The sequence below is a fragment of the Clavelina lepadiformis genome, chromosome 4 (genome assembly GCF_947623445.1).
Source record: "Clavelina lepadiformis chromosome 4, kaClaLepa1.1, whole genome shotgun sequence".
NCBI classification, from domain to species: domain Eukaryota; kingdom Metazoa; phylum Chordata; class Ascidiacea; order Aplousobranchia; family Clavelinidae; genus Clavelina; species Clavelina lepadiformis.
In genome coordinates, this window is record NC_135243.1 from 20,158,882 (window position 1) to 20,186,498 (window position 27,617).

General features: G+C 35.6%; 1 protein-coding gene across 3 annotated transcripts; it reads left to right on the forward strand.

Annotated features, from left to right (window-relative positions):
• The first annotated feature begins 1,173 nt into the window (after positions 1-1,173).
• On the forward strand, positions 1,174-27,313 carry LOC143451331 (multidrug resistance-associated protein 1-like). Of its 3 annotated transcripts, XM_076951792.1 has the most exons (38): positions 1,174-1,320; positions 2,018-2,194; positions 2,426-2,548; positions 2,787-2,927; positions 3,646-3,762; positions 4,091-4,224; positions 4,326-4,454; positions 6,293-6,384; positions 6,635-6,758; positions 7,092-7,269; positions 10,954-11,074; positions 14,067-14,200; positions 14,591-14,692; positions 14,977-15,078; positions 15,294-15,440; positions 15,762-15,913; positions 16,134-16,260; positions 16,851-17,027; positions 17,193-17,261; positions 17,503-17,601; positions 17,677-17,760; positions 17,908-18,019; positions 19,115-19,205; positions 19,408-19,558; positions 20,381-20,501; positions 20,868-20,957; positions 21,169-21,319; positions 21,880-22,039; positions 22,227-22,317; positions 22,702-22,810; positions 22,912-23,038; positions 23,228-23,329; positions 23,550-23,696; positions 24,520-24,678; positions 24,910-25,076; positions 25,397-25,511; positions 25,739-25,818; positions 26,094-27,313. In XM_076951792.1, exons 1-38 carry the CDS (start codon positions 1,282-1,284, stop codon positions 26,203-26,205), a joined length of 4,653 nt encoding a protein of 1,550 aa, XP_076807907.1. In that variant the 5' UTR covers positions 1,174-1,281; the 3' UTR covers positions 26,206-27,313. The 3 variants fall into 3 exon arrangements, with proteins under 3 accessions (XP_076807907.1, XP_076807908.1, XP_076807910.1); XM_076951793.1 differs by lacking the exon at positions 1,174-1,320 and having other exon boundaries at positions 2,056-2,194; positions 2,460-2,548; XM_076951795.1 differs by lacking the exons at positions 1,174-1,320; positions 2,018-2,194; positions 2,426-2,548; ... (2 more) ...; positions 4,091-4,224; positions 4,326-4,454 and adding an exon at positions 5,118-5,192.
• Positions 27,314-27,617: the final 304 nt, after the last annotated feature.

Consider the following 27,617-nt stretch of genomic DNA (forward strand, 5'->3'; position numbering starts at 1 on the left):
CTAGTCCAGCAACACGTTTTTAAACGTTTTTGCTTTAATTTATGTCAACTTTTTTGCATGCTTCATATGCCATTAAGGTAACATAATTTATTTGTTATCATGTTTTATTACTAAATTTTTGCTACGAAATGAAATGCAGGCAAACTGAGTTTGAGGTATCGTATTAGGTGAAAAACCATAATAGTGAAACGCTTGTGTTATGTTTACTGTGTTGAAATGTAATTTTGCAGTTACAAAACTAACTTATGACTTACAGGCAACTAGATAATCGGCAAAGCCAAAATTCAGTTGAGTAGTGTGGTTTTATCGTTTATTTTTCACAGTAAATTTTGTTTGTTTAGTGAAATGTATAGTTTAAATATGCAGTTTGGTGAAATGTTTAGTGTAATTATGCAGTTTAGTGAAAAGTCGTACTGTGCATTCATTTCTCTAGCATAAAGCCCATTTATATGACCGTTTAAGACCAATCCGAATCCCACTCGCCATCAATCCCAGATTCCTACTCTCTCGTTTGCAGCAAAGAGAAAACAGCTCATCGGATTCGAAACGCGCTTGCTTCGATCCAACAAAATGTGTGGTTTTTTGAGCCGGAAACGGAAAGGCTATAGACTAGTCTAGTGGCCATGCCAGTAGCTAAGCTAGACCAAGTAATATTTTAGTAGCCTACCAAAAATTTAATAACCTTTGTTTGATTGAGAAGTGAAATATCCACATCTGTGTAGTGTGTAACAGTAGTCATTCTATTGATTTCGTCTCGCTAGGATATTGGACAATTTTTTGTGAATATTGCCCCAAAAGCTTATCTTTCACTTGCATTGACTTTAAATCAATGTACAACAAAGGTTATTTAGAGAAATATGGTTAAGTTCCAATTTTAAACCGACCTGCAAAAAGCATTTCCTCACTCCAAATGATTTCAATCCGATACCGAGCATGTAAATTGGAGGCTTTGTGGGATCGAATACTTGACGTCATTTCAAGTCGACTTGAGCTTCAATCTGTGTCAGCTATGATGTAAATAGGTTTAACTGAGATTGACCATTTTCAGCTCGGTGGTGGAGTCATGGCAGCGACTCCCTTTGCAAATATTTCAGTCTCGGCTTGTAGGCCTATACAATGGTACATAATATTGTGTAACTTTGTAACCTAACCTTACATTGCTTTTGCAGACAAATCAAGCATAGACAGTTTTCATGATTATGGATTCATGAGTGTTGTTTGATTTTCTGAAATTTCATAAAACGAAAGTTGCTTTGCAGTTTACACTGTTTCCATCATAAAATGAACCTTACTGTGTTTTGCGGAAATGAGGACTTTTTTGTAAGTGGCAAAGTTTTAGACATGATGGAATGTGCAACGCATACCATCCTTGTTCATTATAAGTAGTTACTTTAGTATTATTTAGTATTTATTATAGTATTTTACGTATTTTAAGTATTTACTTTATAAAAGTGTTTATAAAACTTTTTGTGTGAAAAACTTTGCTCCTGAATGTTGGCTTGTCCTATGTGTGCATCTGTTACAATTAGTTAATAAAGTACAACTTTCATTTGACTGTTCAGTTACTGCATACACTTGTTTAGGATTTAACTGTTGTTGGTACGTATTGTTTACTTGTCATTGTAGTTTGACCGCCAATGGCAGATAGAGATGTCCAAATTTCAACATGCTTGTCAGGAAATTTATCTGTTTTATACCTTGCTCTTCTTTCTGCCTCGTTTCATTTAGCTTTCTGTATGAAAAGTGCGACGACATGCTTGTTGTTTTTTTTGGTTCTTATGTAATCTGTCTGCCTTCCCATTTTAATGCACTTCAAGTTAACGAGTTTAATGTCGAATGACGCAAAGATCACTGACGCAGCCATGTTGCGATGGTAATCATACTTTACCAATGCAACCAAAAATATTTTTGACTGATGCTCTACAAAAGACAGTGATTGATTTGTGCAGTAAAGTTAAAATAGCTTTTTGCAGTATTAAAACTTCGTTGTCAGTAACGTTTACATTTTACTTTATAGGACCCCAACGAAGTATTTAACTCTTCAAATCCAAAGTTGAGTTTATGCTTTCAACACACAGTTCTTGATTTGACACCATGTGCATATATGCTTATCTTCAGTGTGCCCTACTATTTTGTTTATCGAAATTCCAAAGATAAAGCCATAAGACCATCCAAACTCTTTACAGCAAGAATGGTAATTTGATTTAGAAATTTCTCGTATTTCCTACAAAAATCTAATTATGTATCATAAACAATGTATTAAGAGCGATTATGTTTAAAGATTTTTTTCTGCTGATGAGAAAATCCTTCACATTCCTTTTATTAAACCATTTATGTCATATTTACTACGTTTTTCAAATAAAGTTAGTACCGGTATATAACAAAAGGCAGATCTAAAATATGTAATTGTGATACATTTTTGAAGATATTTACCTCGGTTTTGTTCTTACTTGCGTTAGCAAACTTTGGCTATGGCATTTGGAAATTTACGCAAACGAAAGTAGGCTTGGTGTACATAATATCACCTTGTCTTTTGGCTATTGGAATGGTAAGTTTTAAATTAACTGTTTTTATAGTTGATGTTCTATAATAATTTGTTTCAATTCATGTCGACTATACTGAAAATTAAATAACTTACATTTTGATTGTGTTGCAGAAACCATAACCTTTCTCGTTTTTTGAATATAAAGTATACGATCAGTTAGAATACTTACAGTTAAATTTCATAGCAAAACTTTAGGTCTATGTCAGATCTCTGACGTCAAACAAATTTATAATGGTTTCAGGCCAAAGCAATTTTCTTTTTGAATTTTGATCGCAAGAAAGGAATTCAGTCTTCAGGATTGCTGACTTGTTTCTGGATATGGTATCTTGTATTGTGGGCTTTAATTTTTAAAAGTCAGGTTGACAAACTTTTAGAAAAAACAGTGAGTGCATATTTACCAGTTATCTTTTGAGCTGTGGTTAATTTTTATAGAAAACTATGGAATATAACCATGGATAATATGATAACCTACTTTACGAGGTCTGTTCGAAAAGTATATCTAAAATCTAACTGTAATCTAAAATCTAAAAGTAATCTTGCACATACTATCGTTAATTTTCTTCTTTGCTTATATATAAACCTTCAATTCTTAATGTACGCCTTTCCCTGCATTCGTACTTTATGTTCCATTTTGCATACTTGCTGTGTGCTATGTGACAATTCATGTCAATCTGTGACACAGTGAATTCTTTTCTATCTTTTAACTACCCTTGGTTGAGGTTCCTGGCATTAAATATGCACCTCAGAACTTTGCAAAAGCATTGTCTTTTGTTCCTTTTTTGGCTAACCATGACAGTTTAGGTCTGGTTACAGGGGCTTCAATTGTGATCATTCAGATACTATGACCAAAATGTTTCGGTGTCAAAATGGTCACAGTAAGCACTACCTCTGTACTCAAATTATTACTCAAAAATTGTTGGCAGTCTCAAATGCAGTCAAGAACCCTTATAAGTTAAGAAAACACAACCATTGGAAAGATTCTCACAAAAAGCAGTAGTCTTCTAAATATATTAGTGAACCTTATTGCTGAATAATAATAATCTGTCAAAAGGTTTCTTTACCTTGAGAATTCTGAGTACTAAAACTTTCATATTTTTCAGCCATTGAATGAAAGTGAATTATTCAGATGTGTGACCTTCTTTATCTCGTATAGCTGTGTCCTTGCCCTTTTCATCATGTGTTTTTTCGTAGATCGTCCTTCGGCTCAAACAACTTATGTAGGTATTTTATGTGCTATTTGTTAGCATTTTCGCCAAATTATTTATGCAATTAAGTTATTTCTTTTTGATTCCTGGTGACTATATATTATATACATTTTGTAAGCAGAATATTTAGGCATTGAAGTTGTATGCTGTCAATATAAAACATAATAAATTTTATTGCATAGTTTTTAAGGGCATTTCATCCTCTTTTAGGTTAACTAGGTTTCTATTTTTCATGCAATTTGATTCCTATCTGTTTGTTTAAGATTACGGAGATAGAGATAGATAAATGTTTTAGAAAAATTTTTAAATTTCTGGCCTTTCACTTTCATTCCTTTTCCAGGATCCTTATTCAGATGAGTCTCAGTTACTTCAAACCGAAACAAACATTGAAGAAGAAATTTTCACGGAAAAAAATCCTTGCCCAGAGCCAACCTCGTCATTTCTATCAAAAATATTTTTTCAGTGGTTTTCAAGGTAGTTATTGAGATCAGTTTTATGATAGTTAGAAGTTCATATCAATTTCTTACACTTTCTCTACAAAGTATATTTTTCAAAATTGATTACATGTTCATCAGTTTAATTGTTCTGGGTTATAAACGACCTTTGATGGATGGCGACCTGTGGGATTTAAGGAAATCAGATAAAGCAGGAAGAGTGTCTAGACATTTTTTGTCAAATTGGAATAAAGAAAAAGAAAAAAGGAAGTAAGTGTAAATATATTAAATTGGTTTCCTACAATAATATAAATACAAATTACGAACCCAAAAGCTTAATGCAAAACCAAAGAAGTATCAAAATATAATTGGCATCCTGCCTTGTTATCTATGATGTCGATGACTGCCAATTAAGTCCACACTTGTGCAATGTTAGCAATTAACAGAGTTTTCAATAAATTTGTGTTCATCCAATAATGTTGGGCCAATTTACCAGGCCGTAAGAGCATTTGTATCAGAATGACAATTCTGCTTCATTAAATATAATTAATTGATTGCTTAATTGATTAATTATTCCGAAAAGAAAAAAGAAAAACCGTAGCTTGGTTTAATTGATTGACAAATTAACAACTTACTATACCTCATAACTTTAATTTGAGACATACAGAATAGGGTCGTAGTTGTGATGGTGCATGATTTATTTATGGTCTTATTTCAAAATTTCCTTGAAGAAACCCCCAACTTTTTTCATTATAATTTTAATTTGTCATTCTTGATTTTCTGTTATATCAGGTATTGTAATTTCAGTTTTATTACGCTATTTTTAATTACTTTTGAGTTTTGCATCATACTAATTGTAAAATTTTTTTTGGCCAAATCTTTTCACCTCCATTTTTTTGCAACTAATTGACTAAGTTTAATTATGATTGTCAGCTGTTGATCAATGCTACCACAAATTGGTATTATTTTTTCTTGATCGTGATTTTAATGGAGCAAGTAGACTATAAGGTAAGTTAATATTAGCTTCTAACTTTTGTTTACTATAAATTAAACTAGTTAACAGAAAGTGTGTGAGCTTAAAATGACTAATCTGATGGAAGGTGTAATAATAATAACCATCGTTTTTACAGAGAATTTTATTGAAATTTTTGCATAGATGAAAAATAGTTGTTATAGTTAGATAGTTAAATTTGGTTAGAAGTTGAATTATGAAAACAAACAATTTGCGTTTTTGATGTACAGTAGAATTAACCGATATTGACACCTTTTTTGATCCCCCAGAGAATTTTGTTTGTTTATAGTGACAGTTGTAGCTCTTTTCACCCCTGGGATGTAATCCCACTTACGACTTTATGACGTTATGGTATAAAAAGTTATAAAAATTAGCGATTTTTGCAAGGAAGTAAATACTGCACTGTACCTTACTGTAGTAACGCCATATTGCTCCGCATCAGTACCGTCTGCGAACTTATTATGTGTAAATGCAACTACCATTATTTGTCACGATCTTGTTTGTGTTGTTCTTTGCCGTAGTGTACGCGAAAACATAAAATTAAGCGGCAGTGTTGATTAGGGTACACATTTAACCCTTACCAGGTCCTTACATTTAACTAAAACCGGAATTTCGGAACAATTTATATTGATTCGTCTAATTTGACACTTCGCCTATATCAACATTTTTTCTTTATCCCCTTGAGGTGTTAATATAGGCGAATTCTACTGTGTATATGTTTATCTAATGTATATATAGTTGTAAGGAATATCAAATAGGGTATATAACTTATAAATTAACATTCGTCAATCAAATGTAAAGTTACAGGTGAAAACATTAAAAATTGGCTCGGTGCGGTAAAAGTGCATAAAAAAAATTAAACCAGCAATATGCATTTATTTAAGGAATTATAAAATCTTTTCCTTTCATTGTAGGCTAACTTTTCTTTGACTTTCTAAAACTGCTCAGCTACTAAATCTGCCATCTGCATGCGGTCCATGTAATTGTTATTTTGCCTCTAATTATTTTATTCTATAAAATTGTTCGTAAACTGCAAAAAGCCAGAATTGCTTTTAAGACTTGATATTAATTTTTATGAAAATGTTATCTTTTGAAGACAAACTTTAAAATTTGGCAACCCGAAAACTTCTTCAAATGGTCGCATAAATGATTCAGGTGAAGAAGTGCTGATTGAACAACCTGTAAAGAGTAAGTGAACATTTGGACAGAAATTGTGTATATTTGTTTGAGAAATAGAGATGTTCAAATAATTTGAAATGTAGTGAGTCCACGCCATTTTTTCCAAGTTTGGAAAAACTTTTCAATATACATGCATTTTTGTTTCTTAACTTAACTTAATTTATGTTATGGGTTAGATTTACTGTAAAGTTGGGACAAAGTAAGTCTATTTTCGTGATAAACAAAATGATGTAAAAAGCCACCTCTTAATTTCCTTCAGGCAAAGAAAAGGGACCATCGTTTTTCAAAGCTTTGGTGAAGACGTTTGGCCCATATTTTATCATCAGTTCCTTTCTGAAAGTTTTGAATGATGTATTAACCTTTGTATCGCCGCAATTGCTGAGGTTTGTTTGCATTGTACAAAAAGTACATGTATGCAGTTATTAGATATAATATTGTTTATTGTTATATATAATATTTATTGCACAGTTTTATGTTTAGGCCGATGTTACTTCCTTATTAAAATTACCCAAATTATGGAAAAGTCACATGCAGACCTGCATTGATTTCACTATTCTGTAATGGTTGTCAGAACAATGGCGCATTTTAAGCTTCTCTCTATCCAATACACTGCTTTTTTGATGGAAATTGCAATACTAGAAACATTACATACCATATATCATAGAATATAGTATTGAACATGTGCATCTAAGTTTATGTATGTTTTCGGTCCTCAGAGCAATGATTCAGTTTACAACAGATGAACACGCTCCCATATGGAAAGGCTATGTACTGGCAGCTCTCATGTTTGTATCTGCTGTGTTTTTGAGCATCGTTCAGCAGCAATATTTCAATATCTGCTTCATAGTGGGTATGAGAATGCGGTCGGCCATTGTGGCAGCAGTCTATAGAAAGGTGACTTTGATATGATTTACTATTTTTGCAGAAACAACTTTCAGCAGTGAAATATAATCATTAGAAACATGAATCGGTAACTTAATTTCAATCCCGGTCATCTTTCCCTTGTTTATGATCAGTTGAGTGTCAGACTCATACAAGTATGATGTAAATACATGTATATCTTTAAGCAAATGTTATTCCTATTGGAAAAACTCTAACTTTAATATGCAACTGCATCAGAATGCCTAAATAAATGGCTCTATTAGATTATTCTTGGATCATTTATTTTAACAACAGAACCACATAGGTTACTTTGAGCAACTGTAACCTGTAACCAAGATTTTCCTTAGCCAGGAATCTTCCCGCTCTAACGGCTAGTCACTTAGCCGGTTTTGCCTTGTTAACTTTTAATGGCATTTTACTTAATAAAAACGATCATCTCTCACTAAAACCGAAACGTAACTGCCGACCACCGTCGCCCAGCCGAGCACAGTACTACACCAAACAAATTCCACGCGATGAAGGAATCAACGTGGAACGTAAAACACGATACTAATTTAGCCTTTGGGGTAACTACGTGAGACGTCACAAGAGATTTGATAAAAACAGGTGTACAAGAACAAGTAAAAGAACATAAACAAGTAAAATACGGCAGACCGTGAACATGCATAAAAACAACACAATGCAAAGAAAAGACGGTGTATAATGTGGTGTCTACAAAACAGGTGCATAAAATAATCTCGTGACATCGCCCCCCCGTTCAGTTCTTTTTCGTCCCCGGAAAAGTTATTCAATATCCGGGTAAACGACCATCGTTCGTAGCTCTAATCGTTTGGCGCTCCGTTGTTGATGAGCACCCCGCAACCCAAACCGACCGTCCAGCTTGGTGAACATCCGTCCCCTGGTGTCGCTGACGACTCCACTGCACAAAAATCACTCGATTGGCTCACTTCGTGATCGTACCGAGACAAACTTACGCCCCTAATGAGCTGCTTGCTGGCTGGAGCAGACTCAGCGGCCTGCTCTTCGGGAGCGGGAGTTTCAACAGCTTGTTGTGCTGAAGCTGACTCAGCAGCCTGCTCTTCGGGAGCGGGAGTCTCGGCAGCTTCTTCGGCTAGAGCAGACTCAGCAGACTGCTCTTCGGGAGCGGGAGTTTCAATAGCTTCTTCAGCTGGAGCAGACTCAGCAGACTGCTCTTCGGGAGCGGGAGTTTCAACAGCTTGTTGTGCTGAAGCTGACTCAGCGGCCTGCTCTTCGGGAGCGGGAGTCTCGGCAGCTTCTTCGGCTGGAGCAGACTCAGCAGACTGCTCTTCGGGAGCGGGAGTTTCAATAGCTTCTTCAGCTGGAGCAGACTCAGCAGCCTGCTCTTCGGGAGCGGGAGTTTCAATAGCTTGTTGTGCTGAAGCTGACTCAGCGGCCTGCTCTTCGGGAGCGGGAGTCTCGGCAGCTTCTTCGGCTGGAGCAGACTCAGCAGACTGCTCTTCGGGAGCGGGAGTTTCAATAGCTTCTTCAGCTGGAGCAGACTCAGCGGCCTGCTCTTCGGGAGCGGGAGTCTCGGCAGCTTCTTCAGCTGGAGCAGACTCAGCAGACTGCTCTTCGGGAGCGGGAGTTTCAATAGCTTCTTCAGCTGGAGCAGACTCAGCGGCCTGCTCTTCGGGAGCGGGAGTCTCGGCAGCTTCTTCGGCTGGAGCGGACTCAGCAGACTGCTCTTCGGGAGCGGGAGTTTCAATAGCTTCTTCAGCTGGAGCAGACTCAGCAGACTGCTCTTCGGGAGCGGGAGTTTCAACAGCTTGTTGTGCTGAAGCTGACTCAGCGGCCTGCTCTTCGGGAGCGGGAGTCTCGGCAGCTTCTTCGGCTGGAGCAGACTCAGCAGACTGCTCTTCGGGAGCGGGAGTTTCAATAGCTTCTTCAGCTGGAGCAGACTCAGCAGACTGCTCTTCGGGAGCGGGAGTTTCAACAGCTTGTTGTGCTGAAGCTGACTCAGCGGCCTGCTCTTCGGGAGCGGGAGTCTCGGCAGCTTCTTCGGCTGGAGCGGACTCAGCAGACTGCTCTTCGGGAGCGGGAGTTTCAATAGCTTCTTCAGCTGGAGCAGACTCAGCGGCCTGCTTTACGGGAGCGGGAGTTTCAACAGCTTGTTGTGCTGAAGCAGACTCAGCGGCCTGCTCTTCGGGAGCGGGAGTCTCGGCAGCTTCTTCGGCTGGAGCAGACTCAGCAGACTGCTCTTCGGGAGCGGGAGTTTCAATAGCTTCTTCAGCTGGAGCAGACTCAGCAGACTGCTCTTCGGGAGCGGGAGTTTCAATAGCTTCTTCAGCTGGAGCAGACTCAGCAGACTGCTCTTCGGGAGCGGGAGTTTCAACAGCTTCTTCAGCTGGAGCAGACTCAGCAGACTGCTCTTCGGGAGCGGGAGTTTCAACAGCTTGTTGTGCTGAAGCTGACTCAGCGGCCTGCTCTTCGGGAGCGGGAGTCTCGGCAGCTTCTTCAGCTGGAGCAGACTCAGCAGACTGCTCTTCGGGAGCGGGAGTTTCAATAGCTTCTTCAGCTGGAGCAGACTCAGCAGCCTGCTCTTCGGGAGCGGGAGTTTCAATAGCTTCTACCGCACATATACGTTTTCGGACAGCGAAAGCCAATGAAGATATTGCTCTGTCGGCATCGAATTGAGTCCCCTTTAATACTCGACATTTGTTACTTTCCGTAGAACAAATGGGCGGCCTCGCTTCGGTACCTCTTTTCACCAACTCATCGTACTCCAAGTCGAAAAGCGACAAGTCTCTGCCTCGTACATCCCAGCTTAAATCTTCATCCAAGCTGTTAATTAAAAGATGTTTCCTTAAAGCGGGATTCGCTTCAATCATCGTACAAAAAGCGTCGAAGCGGTTGAAGAAGCTTAGGAAATCTTCGTTGGGCTCATATTTTGGCGGCGGAATAGCAAAGTAGATGCTGGACATCGTGAAACTTCCAAACGTTTATGGGAATAGTTTCGTTGACTGCGGGATCCTGGCGCGCTCGCCAATTGTAACCAAACTTTCTTTGACCAGGAATCTTCCCGCTCTAACGGCTAGTCACTTAGCCGGTTTTGCCTTGTTAACTTTTAATGGCATTTTACTTAATAAAAACGATCATCTCTCACTGAAACCGAAACGTAACTGCCCACAACCGTCGCCCAGCCGCGCACAGTACTACACCAAACAAATTCCACGCGATGAAGGAATCAACGTGGAACGTAAAACACGATACTAATTTAGCCTTTGGGGTAACTACGTGAGACGTCACAAGAGATTTGATAAAAACAGGTGTACAAGAACAAGTAAAAGAACATAAACAAGTAAAATACGGCAGACCGTGAACATGCATAAAAACAACACAATGCAAAGAAAAGACGGTGTATAATGTGGTGTCTACAAAACAGGTGCATAAAATAATCTCGTGACACAACCACTTCCCTGCTTAGCTGATTGCAGTAAAAATGTCTCATCATTATTTACTAGGTAAACATTATAGCATAGTTAAAAATTAATTAGGTAAGCATCAAGGAATACTAACAAGGACTGGTTTGTATTAACAAATCTTGCGTTGTGTAAACACAGAAATATGTCTATTTGCTAGTTTTACATTTTCAGCGTTAATAGCTTACTAGTCCTTGCATATCATGCATGTAATAGGAACCTTTCAAGTTTTTGTTTTTTGCTTTTTTTAATTTAGGCCCTCGTGATGTCAAACGCGGCAAGAAAACAAAGTACAGTTGGCGAAGTTGTGAATCTCATGTCTGTTGATGCTCAGAGATTCATGGACCTGATGCCATTTATCAACATCATTTGGTCTGGTATGTTGAACTTGGTTTTTTGTGCCCAAATTATGAGTCGGAGTTCGAACATTGGCATGGGCTTGAATCCAACCCACAAAATGTGAAAAACCAACCGATAGAATTTCCAAACCCAGCGCATAGAATTTTGAAACTATATATAAATGTTGCAAATGAATTTATAAAATTTTTCATATGAGTTTTAATTTTTATACCATCCCTTGCAATCCCACACTTTCCCAACCTCCATGATAATTGATAGCTTCTAAACCGGTTTTTATCACACAGAACATTTCTGTTGGAACCATATTTTCATACAAGTATCATATTTTCTGATTAATTATATTACACTGGTCAACAAAAAGTTTATTGCAAATATACCAAAACGTATTTATAGGTAATTTTGGGCTGAATCCGACTCTGACCTTAGTTTTCTTCTGCAAGCTGTAAATATTTTGCAAATCAAGACTTTTCATTTTTTGGAAAAATCCGAATTTTTCGCAAAGGGACATAACTTGTCAAATGAATTTATTGCTGACAGTCTAAAAACCAGCCTCAAGGCAACAACATCTGCCAAAATATTTTTGTTTTATTACGAAAAGTTGTATTTACAGACAGATATGCACCAAACTTTGGAGAAAAAATGTAAAGAAAGGAGATTTTTTGCAAGTAAAATACATGCGAAAATCAAGTTGTCCACGCAAATGCCAAAGAAAAGAATGATGGCAGTTAATTAACTTAAAGCTGTTGATGAAAGTAGACAAAAGCAAATTGTATTTTACGTTATAGCACGACGTAGGCAAAAATTTGCGTTTGTAGACTTTTTGAGGACCGTCACGTTTGATGCTCCAACAGTTATTGCCCATCGTATGTCAGTCCCATTGACCGTGGTAGCGTTCTTCCACCGTCATGATGTCCCGGTGGAATCGTTCTCCCTGTTCGTCACTGACTGCCCCAAGCTTTTCTGGGAATTTTTCCAGGTGGCTGAACAGAAAATGAACTTTCATGCTCACTTTGCATCCTAAATCACGAAAAGCGAAGAGCATCTTTGATACAAGAATCTCATAGTTTTGTGCCTTTTTGTTCCCAAGAAAGTTCTTCATAACATGTACAAAAGCCAACCATGCTGCTTTCTCCTTGGCATTCATCTTCTTGAGAAATTCTTGATCACGCACGAGTGTAAGAATTTGTGGCTCATCAAACACCCCCAGTTTAATTTTTTCATAGGACAAAGCTGGGAAAGTATGAACAGGGTGATGGAAGATTCACTGTGAAGATGTAAGGCTTTGACAATCTGTTTCATCAAGCCTAACTTGATGTGAAGGGGAGGAAAAACAATTTTATCTCTGCTTACAATTCGGTTGTTTTGTACACTCGGCATGCCAACTTCGAGTTTTTCGCATATGGGCCACTCCTTTTGAGTCCAGTGTTTCTCACGGGCTCTACTGTCCCACATACAGAGATAACATGGGAAGTTCGTGAATCCTCTTTGCTGGCCAAGCAGAAAACTAACCATTTTCAGGTCAACGCAAATGATCCACTTATACTCATGATACTTGAGCAAGTGAATGACTATTTTGATATCATCATGCTTTTCCTTCAAGACAGTGGAGTGACCAATAGGAACAGCTCCATAAATATTTCCATTGTGCAAGAGGACACACTTGAGACTACGCTTGGAACTATCCAAAAACAATCTCCATTCTCCTGGATCATATGATGGGATGCCTAATTGCCTAAGAAGGCCTGGTATGTCATTGCATTAAATCAGCTGCTTTTCCCCTGAAAAACAGGATAGGAAGATTTCATCTCTTTTTTTTTCATTTTTTTTTTTTTCTTTTCTTTTTCAGAACACATTTTTCATCAAGCCTGGAGGCTAAAAGCTCAGCTGCTTGTTTGGGCAGATTTAAATCACGTTTCAAGTCATTCAGCTCTGACTGATTAAATTGCTCAGGAGTTAATTTGGTTTCACGGAAAGAGTCTTCAGATTCTGTATCTATTCTCTTACACTCACACTCCGTGACGTCTTCCCTCTCAGACTCAGTTTCTTCATCTTCAGAAGATACAAAACCATGAAAGACTGGAGGTGGGAATCTACCAGAGTGTGGAACAGGTCGGATAGCTGATGGAATGTTTCCGGCCATTACCTTTTTTGTTGACCAAACAAAAATAGCAGTCAGTTGAATGGTCCTTTGATTCACGCCACACCATGGGAACTCCTAAGGGCAAACCCTTTATCTTTCCTTTTGTCCAGTCTCGAAGCATTTCTTCGCAGTTATGGCATATTTGGAGCCCATTTCTTCTCGTGATCGGGGTACTTCAAAATAAGCTCTGTAGGCACGCATCACAAGCGATGTTATCCTTCGCCTTAGACAAAGAAATGTGTAGATACCACAGATATAACAAAAGGAATCAGGTTCACTCCGACATTTATGTGTACTCCGGTAGCCATGGCCAAATCTAAAAGAATTGTGTTCAACCTACACCAAAACGTAAAGCTGTCAAGCTCTCAAACCTGCAAAAACTACGCCATCTAGTGTAAATCAGTTATCTGTGACAAGCTGATGTTAACAATGGTTTAGTGTTGTGTGCCGATGAAGGAGATTTTTTGCAAAGTAACACACACTTAAAAACTTAAAAAATTAGTAACACAAACTTAAAAATTTGAATTTGTCGATTGCTTGAAAACTAAGAACTAACTAACTAAGCATGCAGAAAGAAACCAATTGTAGATTTGAAATCAGCATCCAAAAATTGTATGAAATCACTGAAAAAAACTCTTGCAAGAGAGAATGAAAAAAAAATGTTGACCTGTGTTATCTCTATGTCAAAAACCAACATTTATATCAGTAAACTTAAATTAAGTAAATATAATACATTTAAAAATATGCAAGAATTGTTTTATAGCAAATTGTTTTCAAGACGATACAAAATTAATGGTCAGATCAAACACCATGCAAATATATATCGGTAATTAAATCTTGCAATGAGTGATAAACAAATATCTGCGCAGGTCCGTTTCAAATTATCCTGGCCATGTATTTCCTCTACACAACAATGGGTGCATCTATTTTTGCTGGCTTTGGTGTTATGATTCTGCTTTTTCCAATAAATGGCATAATTGCAAGCAAAGCACATAAATACCAGGTACAATTTTTATGCGGTTTTTCTTGAAAATGAAGAAAATAAAAAAAATTTTGATTAGTTATGAAGTTTCCCTTTTTTAAAATGCATTAATTTAATAAATTTATATGTGTAAGCTAGAATCAAAGGTTAAGTTAGACATGCACTAAATGCTAATTAAATTAGGTATGTATGTTAATTAAATGAGGTACAGTATATATCTTTGCTTAAGACCCAGCCATTTCATTGTTATTGTACCAGTATTTATTGTTTATGTGTTTAGTTCCGTCATCAGTTCTCCAACATTCAACAATTATTGTTTTATCCTCATCTGATAACCAATAGTTTTATGTTGTTTGTATTCACTTTTCCCGTCAGCTTTCTCATTGTCTTAGATAAATATTTGAATTTCAGGTTGAACAAATGAAACTAAAAGATGAACGCATTAAAATAATGAATGAAGTTTTAAATGGCATCAAAGTGCTAAAGATGTATGCATGGGAGTTGTCATTCAGGGTATAAATTTTGATTTGAAAAAAAAAATGTTTGCAATGTTTCACATTTTTAGTTCTATTACATATTGTTTTTTGTTATTATTTTAGGCTACTTTTGTGTGTTCTTGTTGCATAGTAAAATTTGTCATTAATTGTAGTGTTGTGTTGGCTTTCTATTTTTATTATTTCATGGTTAAAATACCTTCGTTCTTTTTCAAATACATCTTTTATTTGTGAAATTTATGCAGCAGTGGAACCTGAGTTTTTAAATATCTTGCCGGCATAAGTAAGACACTATTTTTGCAGGAAAAAATCAACTCTATTCGAAAAAGAGAGGTTCGTGTGTTGAGGAATACTCTCTATCTTAATGCAGCCGCTTCTTTTACTTGGACATGTGCGCCATTCTTGGTAAGAATATCTGCTTGTATTTGTAATAGAGTAATTAACCAGTAGTATCATACATCTGCTAGTACACGTACGACTTGTACGTTTCATCCGAAACTCTGTTATAAACTTTAACCGATCGTGTTCGCCACCATGTGATGAAAACATGATATCGAATAATTCGAGCATTTCAGTGTGGTATTTTTCTTTGTCATATTCTGGATATGTTATTTTTTAAGGTATCGTTGACCACATTTGCAGTTTACGTTTTATCAAGCCCCAACCATGTTCTTACTGCTGAGAAGGCATTTGTTTCAATTTCACTTTTCAACATCCTGCAATTTCCATTGCTCGCCGTTCCCATAATGATAGCAGCTGTTGTTCAGGTTTTATTTCATTTTGAACATGACACATCGACCATCAAGAAAACTATTAATATCACCCTTTGATTAATTAAACCTTTTTGTTACTTAACTACCAGCAGCAATACACTAAATTGCACTAATTCACCATAACCAATTTTCCTTTTTTCCCGTTAGTGGTTTTTATAAATTTGGCTTTTTTAATAAAATTTGAACCTTCTGTAGTAAATTCATAAAGTACTCTAAATGTAGCACTTTTAAGTCACTTACAAGCAATGTCAGGTATCTTCTTAAATGGTAGGTATGTAGTTAACAATAGTCGTTTATTTTTTAACATCCGTTTAGGCATCTGTGAGCTTAAATCGAATCCAAAAGTACTTAAACGGCGATGAACTGGATCCCACAAATGTTGAACACTCATCAGAAATAGAAGCCGCCATCTCAGTTGATAACGCAACCTTTTCCTGGGAAAAAGATGAAGAACCAACCTTGCAAAAGTCAATTATTAACGAATAAATTATTACAACAAGAAAATTATTTTAACCAAAAAATTTAATGTTAACTATTCCTGATCATTTTTTTTGCATGTTTTTATCATGATAATTTATATACGACATGATAACCAGCATTTTTAATTGAAGCATTTAACATAGTATGTAAATTAAAGTAAGTAGATTAAACCCTACTTATTTAAACTTTACCCAATTCACTCTACAGTATCTCGTTCACTGTACCCAAGGGTTCCTTGGTGGCTGTTGTTGGACAGGTGGGTTGTGGGAAGTCATCTTTAATAAATTGCCTTCTTGGAAATATGGAGAAAATTGATGGACAAATTTTTGTTAATGTGAGAAAACAGCATTTTTCAATATCTTAATCTGCAGTATTAATAGTTCGGCCAAGTGTAATGTGTGCTGTAATTGACATACTTGAGTGTTCGCTACTACGCAGCGTAGTCTACCTACTGCACCAGGGTTGCCAACTCCGTTGTCACATATCCTCTGAAAATTTTCAAAATGCACTTTTGGATTTGCCTCTTTATGGACAATTTTGCATTCTCTTGTATGATATATAACGTTTTCTGTTTTTTTTATCGTCATTTTATCTATCTGGTAACTTTATTTTCTAATTTTTAATTATAAGTTTGTTTTCAAAATTACTCTTAACAATAACTTATTGCAATATTCTATGTAATGTCTAATTTTTGGTCAAAAAATCTATTTTTAAAATTAAAAATTTGAATTTCCTGTTTGAAGAAATTGGGCCCCTTTCAAACAATACTTATGCTTTTTTCTGACAAATTTCGCCCTTTGACCTAAATAAATCTGGCAACCTTGTATGTACTGCACTGAACTGCTATACATAATATCAGTGACTGACAAGACACCAATAACACTATGGTATCTTTAATGCAGTCTATGCTTGTATCGATTTCAGGGTTCAGTAGCCTATGTCGCACAGCAGGCATGGATCCAGAATTTAACAGTTTGCAACAATATCTTATTTGGGAAAGCACTGGAGGAAGATCGATATCGAGACGTAGTAAAAGCTTGTGAATTGAAAGAGGATTTTGAAATGTTGCCAGCCGGAGACCAAACTGAAATCGGGGAAAAAGTTTGTTGTGCTTTAATTTAGGGAAGCAATTTTTTTAGAATGCAGTCCAGTCCATGCAATTTAAAAGCAGTTGTAATGGCATAACAGCTTTTCCTATGGTTAATCTAAATGGTTTAAATATTGCAGCAATATTAACTATAATTTACAAAAGATTTCCTAATGCAGGGCATTAATCTTTCTGGAGGACAAAAGCAAAGAGTTTCTATTGCAAGGGCTGTATACCAAGATAAACAGGTTTTTAAATGTTTCTTGATGTTGTTGACGTATATCAATATATTGCACGATAACCTTTTTTCCTATTACTTTCTATACTCTATATACTGTACTTATAATCTCCTATAGTGTCTTCATAACAACTATAACATTTCAAACTCTCAAAGTTAAAGAATTTTTCTACAATTTCAAGTTTTTAATCGGAGTTACCAGTATCATTACACATCCAGAGTCTACTATTAGCGTCTCTCTTTTATCACAGATATATTTGCTCGATGACCCTCTAAGTGCGGTTGATGCCCACGTTGGGAAGAACATATTCGAAAATGTGTTTGGACCTCAGGGTTGTCTCAAGTCAAAGGTGTGGTTGAACTTTGTAGCCTGCTTTGTGGTGAAATTATTTGGTTTCAAAAGTTTTATTATTTGATGTATTCAGACTCGTATATTGGTCACACACGGTGTCTCTTTTCTACATCAAGTGGACAAAATTGTTGTTATGACTAACGGAAGAATTTCCGAGGTATATCGTATTAATTTTATAATGCAATTATGTGAGCACTGAATTGCATGATATCATGACGTGGAAATTGTGTTTTAGTGTTGATGGTACGATAGTTACGAATTTTGACAGTATTGTACCTTCAGTATTGTGCTTCAATACTCATAGGTGGGAACTTATGATGAACTCCTGAAAAAGGATGGTGATTTTGCTGAATTTATTAGAAACTTTGTTGAAAATGGTGAAAATGAGGTGTTTGATGAGGAAACAAATGATTCAAGTATGTTGTTATATTGACTTTTATTTTTGAAAATTAGGTCTAACCACATTTGCTTGTAAACAACAATTGAATAGTATTCTTAATAGTATTGTATGATTTTGTATTAAACTTTGGGGTCACGGAAGCTGGCTTGTAGGAGACTAACAATAGCAGGCATTTAACAAAAATAAAATTTTCATTCCACACGATGAACAAACTGTTGGGGGACGCACAGAATGTTGTACGCTTATATACAGACACCATAATTAGGTAATTGATGTAAAAAATGCTGAGTGGAATGTGTTAAGCACAATTGTCCAAGTAACATCTTGACAAAACTTGTCTTACAAAGTCTTTCCCAATCCTTTCATTGAAGGTTTTTTCAACCATTTAATATTTCTATTGCACAGCTGCAACGAAATGTTTCAAGAAACAATAGAATACATTAGTAGCTGGCTTTCTTAGTGTTATTTGTCGTAGTACGCTTAAGCTTATACATGTTTGTGAAAATAAGTAATAATTTTAAAGGTGCCCGCACATCCAACTGTTGTTTTTTATATCTCTTAATAATAAATGGTTCAACTATTTGCCAGTATTAACATCCAAGACACGATGCTTCCAAAACCTGATAATTTCACAGGTCATCCTTATCAATTGAAAAAAAACCTGTTGTTCCCACACTACATTTATACCTTGGGTTGCTTGTTCTTTACTCCCTCAGACACAGGATGAGATTTTTACAGTTTTACCAGTTTTCGCAGATTTAATTGGCGTGATTTTAGACTTATAGAATAGCATGTGATTTTGTCGGTCTCCTTCATTGCAAATACTTTTCTTAATTTGAATGTTATTTTAGTTGTTATTATTATATTATTTCAGTCTAACACTATTATGGTTTAATCGTTTTGTTTTGTTTTATTGCTTGCCATGTCAGGAACTGAAGATGCAGCTATTAGGCGTAATACATATATCTCTATAAAAAACTTTCTGCTAGATTTTAAAAAAACTTTGTTGAATTTTGTTCAAATGGATCACAAACATGTAGATTGTTCCAGTAGCCTCAATTTATACCACTTATAGTTAGATCTTAAATGAAATTTATTTCTATGTTACCAGTGACCAGTAGTCCACCTGCCACCCCACTTAATGGTGACAGTGCGAAAGGATCAGTCAGCAGCATGTCAGGTCCACAGCAACAGAGAAGCAGGTGAGCTGACATACTGTGAACTTGCACAGCATAAGATGAATAAATAAAGGGATTTCGTTCTTGAGGACTTACAAAATTTTGCTTATTATTGACATCGTTTCATTCTTTTGCTCATATACACCGTTTATTGAAGGATTGCTAATAAAACATTTAAAATATTCAATATTGATATTTTTTTAACTTTGTATGGTTTTTATTTCAGATTAATTTCACATCAGCGAAGTAGAATATCTGAATCCGAGCGCTCCAGAAAAAATTCTGTTTTACAGAAACAGCAATCAATTGAAAAGGAATCACAAAAATACCAAGAAAAAGACAAGTTGATAACTACTGAAGCCGCAGAAGTTGGAAATGTAATAATTGATATCCTGGGAAATTTTAAATAAGTTTTCAAATCAATCAATTAAAGCATAATCAGTTTTCATGAGAGTAGGAATTTGATTTCTTGAGGAGTAGTTTTTAGTGTGAAGCATTGCTTTTTTGATTTGTCTTAACTGGTACGAGTAGGGTTTTATTTAGTATTCATTTTCGAAGTAAGAGCAGAAAAATTTTCTGAAGGTTTCATGTCAAATGCCATGTTGTTTGTCCTTGGGTTTGTTTTCTTCTTAAGCTATGGAGATCATGGAACTGCTGATCTCATCTTTTTTAATTTTAATTATCATCAAATTCAAAGTAACAGAATCTAAAACAAACCAGCAAAGTGTTTGAATCAATCAGGATGTTGTATATTACTGAATAAATAACATTGCAATTTATTCCAGAACTTCACTGAATTTTCTTTAAGAATACCAGTCAACGGATCCTCATGTACATCCTCAGGGAGGTGTATGGGTTTTAAGAAGGGTCAATTTCTTTGTTTATTTTTTTATGTACTCTGTTTGGTCTAAACAGGTTTTTTTAAAGCCCTACAAGAAGAACCCAACAAAATCAGAGAAATCTAATTTTTTCAAGCTTGAACATCCTTAATTTCCTAGATTTCCTGGAAATAACTACATAATTGCATTTAACAGAATCTAAATGACCAAAAAAGTATACTTGAAAACGAAAACTTTTCAAGCACTTAACAAAACTGCTTAGTGACAAATACATGCCATTGATACAAATACAGTTACAGTCCACGACAATTGGCTATTGGGAAAAAGCGGTAGGACATTGCAGTATCTTTTTTTTTCCAGATCAAGCTTTCTGTGTTGTTCTCTTATATGAAGGCGGTTGGCTACTTTACTTGTATCATTATCGTTCTCGCTTACATGCTTTCTAATGCTGCGTCAGTTTCAACAAGCATTTGGCTCTCGGGTAAGGTATATCATAGAAATGATATTGCAAATTTTTATTTCACAACTAATGCATCATTTTTACCGGATCAAGTAATATTAAATACTTTTTGTCATTCAATTTTTTCATTACTTCAAGCTGTTAAAAGAATTTGTAAAAATAGCTTGATGCTTAAGTGATCCCGATTGTGATTGACATAGAGTGGAACAGATTTTGCAATTTTGGCAATACGCAGTCATGTTTAAATAATATCAGCGTTTTCACTTAAGTTATTTTGCGCCAAGTAAATGTTGTTCTTTGATGTTTTTTCCCCTTTACAAAAATGAGAGCTTTTCTGTCAACTGCTGATCTTTGAAGAATATTTTTGTAAATTAAGCTTTGTTATAGCGTGGAGTAATGACCCGATAAATGAAGACGGAAGCCAAAACAAAACTTCATATCGACTAACTGTGTATGGGTTGCTTGGGTTGACTCAATGTAAGTAGAAGTCTTGTTCATTTTATCCCCAGGAAAATTTGGTTATAAGGTGTCCTGTTAAAGTCAGTCACCCTAGATGTAATTTTTAGCCTGTTTTATGAAAAAATTTTTTGAGATAAATACAAAAGTACACAAGACTCAGCATGTTCCTTTGGTTATCAATGGTATAGTTAAGAGTTTCACAATAAAAAGCTTAAAACATTGTATTTAGCAATCTTTGTTCTGGTGTCATCTTTTGCTCTTTCTTTCGGATCGGTTTTGGCTTCTGTTCATCTGCACTCAAGAATGTTAAGCAACCTTTTGAAAGCACCAATGTCATTTTTTGATACAACTCCGTTGGGAAGAATCATTAATCGATTTAGGTGAGATTTGAGCCCCATCCTTCCCTATAACTTGTGCAGGTTTTGCATTTGTTGTTCAGTTTGTGTTGAAGATGCACAGTATTTAGTACGGTAGAAATTATATGGTATGTAGTAATTAGTGTCGTAGAAATACGAATACAAAACACAAGTATTTTTCAGGAAAGTGTTTTAATATAAAATTATAACTATGAGTGTAGTTGGGTACACGCTCCAGAAATGCCGTGAGCAGAAATACGAGCAGGCAGTACAGGAGTATCAACAAATTTACAAACAGCTAAATATTGAACAATATAAACCTAAAATAAAATATTGCCTCTGCACTATGCTACAAAAAATTTAATAATAGCGGTCGAAAATCAATCCTGTTCAATACCAGTTTGTAAACCATGTGCAATTGCGTGTTAGCATTATGGTATTCTGAATTTTCCTGACCAATTTTATTCCACCCGTTCACCATTGTCAGTTCAAATTAACATACACTGAAGGTTTCATACTCGGCTTACCTTACATTTATAGTTAAATGTTATTGCAAATGACAACACAATAACCTTGTTTTGCAGCAAAGATATTTATCTCATCGATGAAGTTGTTCCTCAGAGCTTAAGTAGTTTCTTTCAGACTTTCTTCATGGTGATATCAACATTTGTTGTTGTCACATACAGCACTCCCATATTTGCTGCTGTGATTGTTCCCGTTCTAATTTTATACTGGTTTGTGCAGGTGAACTTTTTGTTTTTTTTCGAAAGATATCATGATAGTACAAGTGCCTACGACATTTTTTATCCATACTCTTAATTCACTTATACTCAGTCACAGTTGACTCTCCCAATTTTTTCTTTACGGTATTTTAGGAATATTGTGTTGCTTATGGCATGATAAGTTAAAAAAAACTTTTCTTTTGTTTTAGAGATTTTACGTTAGAACATCACGCCAGTTGAAAAGACTTGAATCCATCAGTCGCTCCCCAATCTACTCCCACTTTAGTGAGACCCTCTCAGGTATTAACTATATGTCTACTTAACTAACAATTAACTAATCAACCAACTAAGTGTAACTGTCATGAGTAAAAATGTATACTGTATTCTAAAAGTATTCCTGAGTAGAACAATATGCATTGACTATGTGATTAGAAATCTTACACAGAACGTGTACTAACTGGTCTGGATATGTGTAGCATCAAACCACTTAGTAGTCAGACCTCAACTAATTCTTGGCTCCATTTGTCCTTGTAACTATTCATTACTTTGTCAGCCTCAAAGTTCTTATTCTGCCATTTGTATGCTACTGCAATTCTTTTAAGAATGTATCATATTGACTGAGAAGGTTTGATTTTGACACTGATTGAGTTTTTCTAACATTTTAAACTTACACTGTTTGACCAGGGGCAACCACTATCAGAGCTTATGGTTTACAAACGGCCTTCATCAAGCAAAACGAAATAAAAGTTGACACAAACCAAACTGCTTACTATCCTAACTTCGTCTCGAACAGGCAACTTTTGTTATGGCTATGTTTATTGGCTTTGGCTACTGGTACATGGGTCCATAAATTTAATTCCACATCATAAGCAATTATTCTTTATTCTGCTACAGATGGTTATCAGTCAGACTTCAGATTGTTGGAAACTTAATTGTGTTGTTTGCTGCCATATTTGCAGTTGTAGAGAAAGGCACTATCAACGCTGGTATTGTCGGCCTGTCAATATCGTATGCTAGCCAGGTAATTTCTACTGTTAAGTGAATAATTTTGTGTAGGACAGGTTACATGTAAAATTACATGTTCCCTTGTTATTGTATATTGAATTTATTTTATAGGTATTTTTTGCTAATCCAGGAAATAAGACGTAAAAGCTTTCCAAAGAGCCATTAGACGTATAGCATGATATGTTGAAAAGGTTCTTTGTTATAGGTTACCCAGATTTTAACTTGGATTGTACGTAGCGCGAGTGAGATTGAAACAAACATTGTCGCCGTTGAAAGAGTTGAAGAATATGCAAATGTCAAACAAGAGGTTAATTAAACCAGGAAAAATTATACATTGCTTGCCCTGAATGCACAAACCTATTGTTGTCAATACTTATTCACTAGTTTTCTCACTAAATTTACCTACAATTTGTACATTTTGAATCATGCAATTCTGTTATTTTATGCAAATTATTTTTTAGCATAGTTTTGTAACTTTTACGTTTCATTATGTAAAGAAATTGTTCCAATAATATTTTTGTTTAAAGGCTCCGTTGGAAGTAGAAGATTCGAAGCCAGACGATAGCTGGCCACACTCTGGTGAAATCAATTTCTTAAACTATAGCACAAGGTACAGGGATGAATTGGATTTGGTGATCCATGGCATCAATGTGGACATTAAAGGTGGTGAAAAGGTGACCATTGTGCTTTACTTAAAACGTTCGTTTGGCTTTTTTCTTTGATTTGATCATGAAAAACTCAAAAAAGTGGTAAAGAATAATTAAATCCTTGAGGGTGTTGTATTTATATTTGGGCTTAACTGATTAACATTTTTTGTCACTAACATGAAAAAGAAAGGAATTAGTGTTTAAGTTTTTACCTCATCTTTTGATTTTACATCCACCAAGTTTTCTGCAGACATAAACTGAAAGCCCTGGCCTTAGACAGCAGTGCATGGAACTCTTACATTTCGCTTTAAGCAAAGGCAGTAAAGCTTATTATAACTCATGATAAAAAAAGATTGCTATTCATTCCAAGATAAGCATTGATTTGAATTTAAACCACCAATATTTGTGGCAGTGCAATCTAACTTTGCTAACTCAGCTCTTTTAACTCAAAGTCATTGAGTAGTCAAAATAACTTAACTGGTCTTGTCAAAATGCCTACAATGTATATCAATTTCTGTTTATAATTTATTGGGTTCTTATATTTGCAAGCTTCCCTTATATTTTAAATAACCTACATTGCTAGTAAATCATTGCAAAAGCAACTATAGGCTTGTCATATATAGCAAGAGAATACCGGAGGGCATTCCTTTGAGAAAAAAGAGAATAGGTTTTTTATGCTGATAAACCTTGCAACGAATCAACAAATTGTCTCCTCCATTTTTTCACTGAAAAAAGAAATCTTTCTAAAACCAAACTATAATTTAATTAACTAGACGGCCAATAACTAGTTAACCATAAACTTAACTGCCGATATTTAATTAATCATAGATGTTTATTGATTAACTTCCAGGTTGGAGTCGTTGGTCGCACAGGAGCAGGAAAATCATCCCTAACACTCTCTCTCTTCCGGATCATAGAAGCAGTGGAGGGAATGATCACCATCGATGGAGTCGATATTCGAAAGATTGGCTTGCATTCACTCAGATCAAAACTGTCTATTATACCCCAGGTTAAATGCTGTTAATTTTATGACTAAAGTGTTTTGCTGTTTTCATTCAAAAATATACACTGTAGACATTACATTTTCGCACATCTTTGTCTCAAGATGTTGTTACCAGTTACTACAATTCTGATTTTGATTGCGTGATATCAATAACTATCAATCAGTAATTTTGACCATGTAAATTTTGAAACTCAGTCGGTTTTCAAATTTCGGCAGACCTAGTAACCTCTTTCTTAGGACCCTGTTTTGTTCTGTGGAACGTTAAGAATGAATCTTGATCCATTTGAAGCCTATTCCGATGATGAGATTTGGAACGCACTAGAATATTCCCACTTGAAACAATATGTCTCATCTCTTGCTAAACAGCTAGACCATGATGTCGCTGAAGGGGGCGAGAATTTAAGGTAATTTTGGGCTTTTTTCATTGTGAGGATGTTTTTAAACTACCTTTTTTAATAATTCCGATAGTTAAAAGTTTAAAAAATTATTTTCAACTTAAAATTCAAAGCAGTTACATAATAACCTCAACGCATAGTGTATGATAAACAATGTCACATGCATACTGCTTTGCAAACTATCTTGTACCATGACTGTATGATAATTGTGTACATCTGACGTCATTCCAGTTCTAGACATGACGTTTTAGTAATTTAGTCTAACTAAAAAGTTTATTTCGCTGTTTGTCATTAAACCAAGCCTATCACATATTTATTTTATTTTTCAGTGTTGGGCAAAGACAGCTTGTTTGCCTTGCAAGAGCACTTCTGCGAAAATCAAAGATATTAATTTTGGATGAAGCCACAGCCGCAGTTGACTTAGAAACAGATGATTTAATTCAAGTGAGCTCGTGTTTTCTTTGTTATTTTTTTTTATACGAGCGCTAATACTTCAAGTGTATATATAGTTTAGTTTATAGAACCATTTATGTTATTCGGATAACAGGTATGTTATTTTTACGCCGTTTGAGGTTTTGCTTGTTTTTCTGATGAAATGTTTCATTGCATAAGTGTATCTTTTTAAAACATTTTTTAAGTTGGCCTATTTATTTGTTTATTTCTTGTGCTAGACAACCATACGAGACAAGTTTGCAGATTGCACCGTCTTCACAATCGCCCATCGCTTAAATACAGTCATGGACAGCACGAGGTGATTATATTTAACTTTAATCTAACTAACGAATAGAAATTTTAACTTACCATGATTAGCAAGACCTATTTTATAAAATGAGGTCGCCGAATGTGCTTAAAAAAAATTAATGTTAGAAGACATGGAAGATGAGCATGTTAAATTATGTAATGTACGTATGTTTACTTGTTTGATTTAGACTAGCGTTGCGTTAAATGTAGTTAAAACGTGAAAAGTACTTGCTGGTATAACTCCCTCTTAACATAGTCAAGATTTATTCCATTACATGTGCTCAGAGTGCTAGTGCTTGAAGCCGGCAAAGTGGTCGAATATGATTCTCCTGATAAGCTCTTGAAAAAGAAAGGTTTGTTCCATTCCATGGCAGAAGACGCTGGCCTTGTAACTTAGAAGGCTTGCTTAAGAAACACGCATGCAATGAAACATTATTACATTACATACCAAGATAAAGAAATTAATTAAGCGAGGACTCTTATGTTAATTTCACGAAACACAAAAGGCATCGGCCGGAATGTCATTTATATCAAGGAGGAATAATTTGCGTATTTGTTTAAGCTGAAATTGTTATGACGATAAAATACGGTTTATGCAGTGTGCCTTTGGACACGACTAAGTGTTGTATTCATTTCGTGGTCTTATGTGCAAATCTTATCTTGAGTTGTTCATTAATATTGTCACGTTACGAATAGTTACTCGAATATGCGGTTTAATTCACCATCAACAGTGCAAAATGTTCCTTTGAATATCCATCATGTTTTATATCAGTGAACAGCAGGGTACTGTATAGTTTTTCGTGTTGTTGAATGAAGCAGCTCCTAAACAAAGTCTTATACGTTAGACTTGGAGAAATTTGATTCAAAGTTAGGCACACTCTTATAGTTGCATTTCACACCTACTTACACGCTCAAAGGATATCAATAGACCTTTCATTCAGTAGCTTTTTGTATTGTTTTTGTTTGAGATTGCTCGAAAGACTGCTCACATTGCGGCCTTCTTTGAAGCGTTTAACTCTAAATTTTTCCCTCGTGCTTAACTAGCTATCAGTCGCTACTGTCAATGAAAATTTTTGTTTGTCATTTCCACTGAAATTTCCTCAAAATTCCTGATTTTAATCAAATTACGACGTAAAGCTGTGTATGCAAGCTTTTATGATATCATAAAACCATTTGTGTTATTTTATCGTGTAAAGTTGAAAATTCTGTTTCTCGCATTTCCAAATAACTTCTATTTTTTTTGATTTACGTAATTCGAAATTTCAATTACTACACTTGAAATGATCCGCGTTTGACATTTTTCACCGCAACTCTTTGACCAATCGAACAAATAAAGCCATTATCAAAAATTGTAAACCAGCTTCAAACTATTAACGAGAATCTACAGCAACTGACCTGGATGACCGTGAGGTCTTCCCACTGCCCTACACCAATCAATTGCGTTGAATTGTTTTGTGCTACTTTAGTTTTATTTTGAATGGTGAAATAAATTCTCATCGCTCTGGGTTCCGTGGCAAACTGCAGTGAGTGGCGTGGCCTATACACCAATGTAACCCGGCAAAGATCCTCTGTCATGTTTTTGTCCGATTTTGTTCAAATCCATTTAACTAGACAGGAGCAATTGTGGTAAATGTCGGGCTTTGAAGCATTGGTATGAGCAGAGCCGGATTAAGACCGTGATGGGCGTAATATGATGGACCAATTGGCAACTACCGAGGGACTTATTCGAAATTTTGTCTCTACCACTTATTATAAAACAAAATGCATATACAGAATGTTTCGAAGCAATATTCCCCAAACATGTAGTAA

Bases quoted from the DNA above. Each gene is read 5' to 3' on its own strand.
- LOC143451331 (XM_076951792.1), top strand. From the start codon at position 1,282: ATGAACCTTACTGTGTTTTGCGGAAATGAGGACTTTTTT. The intron at 2,549-2,786 runs GTAAGTTTTAAA...TAATGGTTTCAG, and splicing joins GTCTTTTGGCTATTGGAATG to GCCAAAGCAATTTTCTTTTT. The intron at 15,079-15,293 runs GTAAGAATATCT...TTATTTTTTAAG, and splicing joins GGACATGTGCGCCATTCTTG to GTATCGTTGACCACATTTGC.